Raw genomic sequence first — 9,047 nt, 5'->3', positions numbered from 1 at the left:
CTCTAATAATCACACTGAAGGTTTGTTTTGCTCTGTCATCATACAGGGAGAATTTCCCCATAGTTACATTTTTTCTACTTTCTTTAACAGAGTCTTTATTAGACCAAGCAAAATTTAGCAGCTTCATTGTGCAGAGAAACTTGGGGTTGCTCATGTGGGATTTTGGGTATTTACAGCTGAGAGTCAAATCTCCTCCTGCATGGACAGTCTTCCTGATGGACTTCTCATATGACAGATCTGCAGATAAATCAGATTAGTTTATTTGTTTATTTGTCTCAAAGCTCTGATTAGCAACACTTACACACTTCTACAGTATATTTGCATAGAAATACGATCACAGCACATTTATTCTGCTTAAAACATGTAATTTTAGCTCCTCACCTTCTCTTACATTCAGCTTCACTACAGTGTAGATCTCCAGTTCATCAGACACAACAACACCACACCCGTATGATCCAGTGTCCTCCGTAATCAGCTCTCTGATAAACACACTGAAGAATCCTGCACTTCTGCTGTTATGAATTGAGAATCTGTCATCACGTGTCCATTCACTGTCTGGTTTTGTTGTTACTCGATTTAAACACAACTGATTTGTTCTGACCTTCCAGAAAGATTTTGGTTTGTCTTTATATTCATCCTCATATCTGCACTTGATGTTGATTCCTCCCCCTGCATATGCAGTCACTTCTCTAGAGACCAAGGACCCTGTTAGGGGTAAGTTCACATCATGATCAGATCAATTAATTACTAACTACTGACTCAAGGTTACGGACAAGGGAGTAAATGATGGTTGACAGAAAAATATTGACTGTAACAAGCAGGTGATTCTAATCTGGAGTCCTTGTGCCCTGATGATCAGTTGCAGGTTATTAGTATTCAAACAAAGTGGTTTGGATTTAAATGGATTTTTAAAAAATATTTTCAATTCAATTTAAAATGCACAGAAATAGGATTGGTTTATCAGTCTTGCAAAAGAACTAGAGCTTTGTGATGATAAACAGAAGGCAGTGGTGGGAGACTCACCTTCCTTTACTTTCAGTTCCACCGGTGTGTAAACGTCTTTCCAATATTTATCAACTCCACACTGGTACGTCCCAGAGTCCTCTATAGTGAGCTCTCTGATCATCACAGAGAACTCTGCTGATTTGGTGTCATCATACAGTGAGAATCTTCCTAAATTTACCAACTCATTTTTAACCCCTTTATTTATTTGGTCAGAACAGCCTGGCCATGAACCCTTACAGAAATATTTTTGGTTATCTGTGTATTCTGTATCATACTTGCACTTGATAAGGACTCCTCCTCCTGAATATCCTGTTACTTCCTTGGAGGTTCCTCCATCTAACAAAACACCAAATATCCATCTGATCAAAACCTTCCTTCATGTAACACTGCTGCTGATAGTGAGGATTATTTTGAAGTGCATTTCTTTACCTGAGATCAGACAGAGGGTGAAGATGAGGAGGATCTTCATCCTGAGTTCACTCTCACAGATCTCCACACCAACTCCACTTCAGAAAGATATTAAAGCTCCTGTTCTGTTACACGCTGTTACTGTCTCTGTCCTGCTCTGTGAATGTGTCGTGTCTTTATCTGTGTTTTAACCAAAAATAGAGGCTGTTTCCACTTCCCCTTTTTTCTGTGTAAGAAAGATGTACAGGAAGTGTGTATAAATATGTGTGAACTATATTGGCACAATACGAATGCTTTCAAATGTCCAACACAAAAATGAGCCTCTGGTCAGTTACAGTGTCTAATCATGTCAAGTCAAAGTTAAAAAGTCAAAGAAGCTTTATTGTCACTTCAACCATATATAGCTGATGCAGTACACAGTGAAAGTTGAAGTGAAACAATGTTCCTCCTAGACCAGAGGTGCTACATATCACACAGATGTGGCAGGGTAGTTAGACCCTCCCAGTGGTGATGTCACGGTGTTGGTAGCCTATTAGCAGCCACAGGTGTGTATAAGGGGCTGGTTTGCGTCAGTCAGGTGTGTGTCATTCTCATGTGCCTGCCTGCGTATGGTTGTTAGCAGTTTGGCTAGTTACATCATGGTTTGCCTTATCATGGGTCAATTACTTTGTATGTACCTGTAAGGTAAGCATTATAGCAGCATAGTTTAGTATTTTTCTATGTTTGTTAATGTTAGCATCTTTGTATCAATCGTAGTCATATGTGAAGTAATCTAATTTACAGCTTGTGTGTTGTTAGACTGCCTGTTTGACCGAACCCTTGTTCCCGAACTGTCGGCATCATCCTCGCGTTTTACACTGTTCGTATGGTTACCGGCTCTGCTTTGGTGTGGCGGACGGCTGTATTATCTAGTACGTTCTCATTAGTATCATCTCTGGGCTTCTATACGGTGTGGTGTCCATGCTGGTTTCCGTTAAGTTTTTGCCCGCGTTGCCCGGTATGTATTACTGAGACTTGTTTGAGGGTTTTGGGTTTCATATATTTAAATTAAGTTTACTTAATGACATGGTATTTGTTTTATTTATTTATTTTCATAAGGTTCTGGAGTTGTCCTGCTGCACTTGTTCATACCGAGTTTCGGGATCCAGAGCAACGTTGCTGTTTTGTTCCTGGTTCTTTTTTCGGTTACATTTATTTTGTTCTCCGTTTTCATAATTCCGTTTTTATAATTGTGAAGATTGTATTTTAATCTTTTGTGATATCTGAAGTAATTGCCCCTTTTTGCTGATCCTATTGGGTCTTAGTGGCCTATATAGAACATGCTGAGGGTCTTCATGGTTTTATCCATTTAGAAGTGTGGTTTGGATTTATTGATTTTCTTTAGTTTATTTTGTGTTACTATTAAATTGATTCAAGTTGTGTTTGTTTATTTTATTCATGTGAGTGTTATTTAGTCTAATTTTGTTTCTATTTGGTTACAGAGGCTGTGGGCCTAAAATACAGGGAGGCTGACTTTCTCACTCTTTTCCGGTGGAAGTGTTTTCTCATCACTGTGTGCTGTGTTGTGCCGTGTTGATCACTAATAACAATCTCACTGGGTATCGAGTGAGTGTGAATGTGTGCATTGGTAGTGTGTGATTGTGTAAAACATATGCTGCTTTAGCCCACCTGATATTAGTTGGCCACAGCTCTGTAAGTTTGTGTGTTTGAGTGTGTTCTTAGTTTATTTCTTTTGAAGGAGATCAGCAGCAATTGGAATCATGATCATTTTAAGCTAGATATTGCTTTGGTTTTTTATTTATAAGGTTATTAGTTTGTGATAATAAAGCTTATATTTTTGTATCCACATCTCTTGCCCATCCCTGGTAAGAAAGTTGAACCTGTGCCCTTTTTTTACATAGTTAAGGGTGTGTAGTGTTCCATGGTCATAAATTCCAGGGTGGCGTAGTTGATTCTTACAGAGATGTGTAGTATTCATTTTCACCACTCTGTCACACAGACAAAGTACAGTGACGCAGACAAACATAGAGCTAAACATAGAGATAAAATTAACTATACTTAAGGTGCAATAAAAACTAAACTATACTTAAGGTGCAAGAGATAAACTAGACATACAACAGAAGTGCACAGGATGACAAGACAAGACAGTGCAGACAAACAACATATAGACCGACTTTTGTGCAAATAACAGTGTACACAGTGAGAGCAAATATGAAATTGACACATATAAACAGGATTAATATAAAAAATTTAAAGTGAAATGTAAAGTGACGTGCGTGCAAACAGAACAATTTAGTGTGTGTGTGTGTGTGTCTGTGTCCAGCACAGTTCAGTTCAGTTCTTCATGGAACGCAGTTCTCAGCTTTTGTGCATGTGTGTTATGTATGTATGTGTGTGTGTGTGTCCGTGTCCAGCACAGTTCAGTTCTCCTGCTGAGATCAGATCTTGGTTGTGTGTGTGTGTGTCCAGCTCAGCTCAGTTCTCTGTTGAGATACCTGATTGCCTGAGGGAAGAAACTGTTTAACAGTCTGGTTGTGCGGGTCCGAATGCTTCGGGACCTCTTTCCGGATGGCAGGAGGGTGAAGAGTGTGTGTGAGGGGTGTGTGGGATCATCCACAATGCTGTTAACTTTGTGGATGCAGCGTGTGGAGTAAATGTCTGTAATAGAGGGAAGAGAGACTCCGATGATCTTCTCAGCTGTCCTCACTATACGCTGAAGGGTCCGAGACGGTGCAATTCCCAGAGCAGGCAGTAATGCAGCTGTTCAGGATGCTCTCGATGGTCCCTCTGTAGAAGGTGGTCAGGATGGGAGGTGTGTCGGAACTCAGAGCCCCCTCCGAGTGGACATATCACAGGGTGGAATTTTGTTTGTATCTATTTCTCTTAGCTTTCCCAATGACCTCCACAATCTATAAAACTTAGCCGAAATAAAAGAGATCTCAGTCAACAGATGAGAAGAAGCGGGTTTCTTTATTCAGCCATGCAATCAACAACATGCATATCTGAAGAGAGCAGCTGGTCTCTCCAACCCCGAAAAAGTCCCCTCTACTTATACCCCAGGCGCCCCGGGGCGCCTCCTTTTCTCTAATTTAAATATTTCCAGCAATTTTCCCATTATATTCAGTGTATGGCTACTTTAGTCCCTCCTTCCTTAGTTTACATACGTTTCCCAGTTCCCATTATTTTCGCATTTGTCCCGATACCGCCCCTAAATTGATACCATCCTCCCCTCGATGACGTCAATTTTCCTCCTCTCCAGTTCCCCTTATTTTTAGGCTAAGTCAACAATTTTAGAAAAAATTGGCGCTTACTTATAGGCGCCACTTCCTTATTGACATCATTTGACCGTCACCTCTTAAAGGTGCTTCCTCGGCTCATCCTGACCTCGCGCGTTGCCCTCCACAACAATGTGTAAGTACCTTGCTCTCTTCCTCTATGTCATGATGACTTTTCCCTCTACCTACTTGATCTAAGTTTTATTTACTATTTTTAAAATAAGCTGTGCCATTAAGCTGCCTCATATCCTTTTCTCTTTTCATCACTGTTGGTTGCTAGTATTCCAATGCTATTGTCTCCTCTACCTGCCTATCACTGTCATGTCACAGTGACCTGGCCTACTTCCCACACTGTGTTCCTTTTGCCTTAGTACACGCTCTCTTTTGCTGATCACGCAATATGCACTTCACTCATCTTCACTCATCTCTTCCCATTTCCCATTATTTTTCCTAGCTCAGTCAGCCTGCCGCGCTATCTTCCGGAGAAGTCCCAGGGGTGCTCTGCGACGCTATCGCCAGTATCAGCTATCCTGTCTGGCCATTGAACTTACTGGTTTCCTGGAGCACCTATCTGAATCCTCTATTCCTGAGTCTCCTTACCTCGCTCACCATATCGTGAGAGATACCGTCTGTCTTGATCAGAGCACCCAATTTCACCCCACAACCTGTGATCAGTCTACTCAGACCTTCTACTGGCATTGGACACGCACCACCTCTCAAGGCGTCCAGACTGAGGATTTCCCTGTTGAGATCTCCTCTAATGATTCTTCCTCTGACACTGCTTCATCTCCTAATTCCCCTGACATTCCCCAACTTTCTCCTGAATTTGTGCCTATGCCTTACAGTGTTCATGATATTCCTCAGTCTTCTCCTGACTATTCGCCCCCAACTTCTCCCACTGATTACTCTCCAACTTCTCCTCAGGATCCCGAGATTCCGTCTTCTACAACTGACCCCCCGGTCCCACTGATCCCATTAGACAGGCTGGCTGACTGAGTTGTAACTCCTAATGTTTCAATAAATCTCTCCTCTTTTCTCTTTCTTCAGTCCCAGTGTGGTTATTACGCTAGCCTGCTGCCATTAATAATTCTGCATGATTATTATAAAGACTATGAGGCTATATCTGATTATAATAGCTATTATTGATCAAAGTTAACTACTTAATCAATGGCTAAATAATTTTTGATAGATACACACTACTCTTAGGCAGAATATTGCTAAGTCAGAGCTTAGAGCATTGAGTACATTATTACTTAAGCTACTTTTAAAGCTAGGTATATTATTCAAAGCTGGGTATATTATTTTTTTCTCCGACAGGTGGAAGATGAGCGTTCCTCAGCCTTCGCAGGAAGTAGAGACGCTGCTGGGCTTTTCTGGTGATAGAGCTGGTGTTGAGTGACCAGGTGAGGTCCTCCGCCAGGTGAACACCAAGGAATTTGGTGCTCTTGACGATCTCCACGATGGACCCATCGATATTCAGTGGAGAATAGTCACTCTTTGTCCTCCTGAAGTCAGCAACCATCTCTTTAGTCTTGTCAACGTTCAGAGACAGGTTATTGACTTTACAGCAGGCTGCTAGTTGTTGCACCTCCTCTCTATACGCTGACTCGTCATTCTTGCTGATGAGACCCACCACGGTCGTGTCATCGGCGAACTTGATGATGTGATTGGAGTTGTGCATTGCTGCACAGTCGTGAGTCAGCAGAGTGAACAGCAGTGGACTGAGCACACAGCCCTGAGGAGCTCCAGTGTTCAGTGTGGTGGTGCTGGAGATGCTGTTCCCGATCCGGACTGACTGAGGTCTTCCATTCAGGAAATCCAGGATCCAATTGCAGAGGGAGGTGTTGATGCCCAGCAGACTCAGCTTCTTGATCAGGTGCTGAGGAATGATCGTATTGAATGCTGAACTGAAGTCAATGAACAGCATTCGTCGGTAAGTGTCTTTATTGTCCAGGTGTGTGAGGGCCAGATGGAGGGTCGGGGTGATGGGACGATACGCAAACTGCATGGGGTCATGTGAAGGTGTTTGAGTGTTTAATATTAGTATTCTGCATGTGAGCATCTTTCTCCGTGTGAGTTATTTTTCCTCTCAGTGCTCCAGAATTAACTTTACTGATGATATGTATTACTCCATGTCAGTGTGAACTGCTCTACTGCCAGAAGCCCTCTACTGCCCTCTAGGAGCACAAGGAGTGTAACAGAGGAAGAAAAATACAGTTTAAACTGAACATCAGTGAACAGCATTCACCACAGAGGAATGAAAATGATAATAATAATAAGACAGAGGTGACGATGGTGAGGAAATCTCCCTGAGACAATATGAGGAAGAACTAGACTCAAAATGGAACATATGGGTGAGAATCTCTCACTGCAAAAGAAAAAAAATGTTGTGACTGAAATATTTGTGACATAAATAAATAGGAAATAGTGAAACACTATGCATTTTGTTTAGTAGATTAATAGAAGCTTTAGAATCAACGTGGAGGCGGAGCTTATCCACACATCCTATACACACACACACACATCCACACACTCGTTCAAACCAAAAATTTACTGCACCAAATCTAACTACTGAGGAAGCTAGAGAACCTGAAGAACACAGGAAGAACACACATAGAAAATTATTCATTCATTCATTCATTCATTCATATTTATTAAACACGTTACACTCTGAAATGAAATGAAATGAAAATTTACCATGTGTTGCATGTGAGCTTTGTGTGTGTGTTAACCTTGCATCTTGTGTTTCTTTTGCACAATAACAATGAGGATTATGATTCCAATCAGAAACAGCAGCAGAATTACAGACACAGTGATCACAGTGGAAGCTGGAAATCCTGGAAGAGAAACAGACAGTCACTTTAACCTACATGCTGATCTTTCATATGGGACCAGATTCATCAAAATCATGTTGTTAGACTATGTGCATCTGAGCAGAATCACCTGCAGGAGTTGAAGATGTATTTGTGAGAAGTGTGGATGATGATGATGATGATGATGATGATGAAGATGATGATGATGATTGTGGTAATGAAGTTGAAAATGGGACAAGTGACTCTGAAGCATGATAAATGACTGCAGTAATACATTGCTGTGTTGCAAATAATAATAATCTGAAAAATGACAGGAAGGACAGTGTAGCAAAAATAGACATGTGCACAGGGCGAGGAGAGAACAAACTCTGAGCCTGATGAAAATCTTTACATAAAGTGCAGAAGTCAGCATGTTATTAAATATCATCAGTTAAATCTCCTCAATTAACAAGCTTCATCTTAAAAAATAACTGGCCTATTTGTACTGCCATTATCATTATAATCACAAACAAGCCTTTGTAATATCTGTTATATCAGAAAACTTAATGCAGTGCGTCTCCATGTCTCTACAAACTCACCAGTAACTGTCAGGTTGATCCGTGTGAAATAAACCCTGTATCCATGATCAGATGTCCAGGCTGCTTCAGCTCCACACCAGTATTCACCAGAGTCCTGCTCAGTTACATCTCTAATAATCACACTGAAGGTTTGTATTGCTCTGTCATCATACAGGGAGAATTTCCCCATAGTTACATTTTTTTTACTTTCCTCTTTGTAAGAACAAGCACCATTTTGATTCTGCTTGCAGAGAAACTTGGGTTTAGTCCTGAGGGATTCTGGGTATTTACAGCTGACAGTCAAATCTCCTCCTACATGGACAGTCATATTGATGGACTTCTCATTTGATAGATCTGCAAAACCCAACCAGTCAGATCAATTTATACGGGTATTTGTGTCAAAGCTCTGATTAACAACACTTACAGAGTTCTACAGTATATACTGTATATACATATGACCACAGTGGGTTATTTGGCTTCCCGTTTGAGGCTTGAGTGAGTTAAAAGTATGTAAAAAGTCTTACTGTAAATGACAATTAACTTTATACCTTGTATTTTCCACCCCTACTAATGCACTAGAGATTTTTTTTTAACATAATCAGAAGACTGTGGTGGGAGACTTACCTTCCTTATGTTCAGTTCCACAGTGGTGTAAATGTCTGTCCACGACTTTATATCAACTCCACACTGGTACGTCCCAGTGTCCTGTACTGTGAGTTCTATGATCATCACCCAGAACTCTGCTGATTTGGTGTCATCATACAGTGAGAATCTTCCTGAATTTACCCACTGGTTTTTAACTTCTGTCATTATTTGATCAGAACAGCCTGGCCATGAACTCTTACAGAAATATTTTGTATTTTGTCTGTATTCTGTATCATACTTGCACTTGATAAGGACTCCTCCTCCTGAATATCCTGTTACTTCCTTTGAGGCTCCTCCATCTAACAAAACACCAAATATCCATCTGATCAAAACCTTCCTTCATG

The 9,047-nt window shown here is 40.9% G+C and overlaps 1 protein-coding gene and 1 long non-coding RNA gene across 3 annotated transcripts in view; one reads left to right on the top strand and one right to left on the bottom strand.

Annotated features, from left to right (window-relative positions):
- LOC131361538 (polymeric immunoglobulin receptor-like) overlaps positions 1-1,596 on the bottom strand; it is a 4,140-nt gene extending 2,544 nt beyond the window's left edge. For both annotated transcript variants that reach the window (XM_058402718.1, XM_058402719.1), the window contains exons 1-4: positions 1,435-1,596; positions 1,024-1,341; positions 382-705; positions 1-237 (exon numbers count right to left, since the gene is read on the bottom strand). The exon at positions 1-237 is cut by the window's left edge and continues 108 nt beyond it. In XM_058402718.1, the coding sequence (XP_058258701.1) occupies positions 1-237; positions 382-705; positions 1,024-1,341; positions 1,435-1,474 (919 nt within the window). In that variant the 5' untranslated portion in view covers positions 1,475-1,596. The remainder of the gene's footprint in view (positions 238-381; positions 706-1,023; positions 1,342-1,434) is intronic.
- Positions 1,597-1,751: 155 nt separating this feature from the next.
- On the top strand, positions 1,752-3,049 carry LOC131361542 (uncharacterized). Its single transcript, XR_009206041.1, has 3 exons — positions 1,752-2,097; positions 2,197-2,324; positions 2,895-3,049. It is a non-coding gene; the product is annotated as an uncharacterized LOC131361542 (long non-coding RNA).
- The last annotated feature ends 5,998 nt before the right edge of the window (positions 3,050-9,047 follow it).

Source organism: Hemibagrus wyckioides, linkage group LG11, assembly GCF_019097595.1.
Source record: "Hemibagrus wyckioides isolate EC202008001 linkage group LG11, SWU_Hwy_1.0, whole genome shotgun sequence".
Lineage (NCBI taxonomy): Eukaryota > Metazoa > Chordata > Actinopteri > Siluriformes > Bagridae > Hemibagrus > Hemibagrus wyckioides.
The sequence above is the reverse complement of the archived record's forward strand: the minus strand, read 5'-3'. Positions and strand labels throughout refer to the sequence as shown.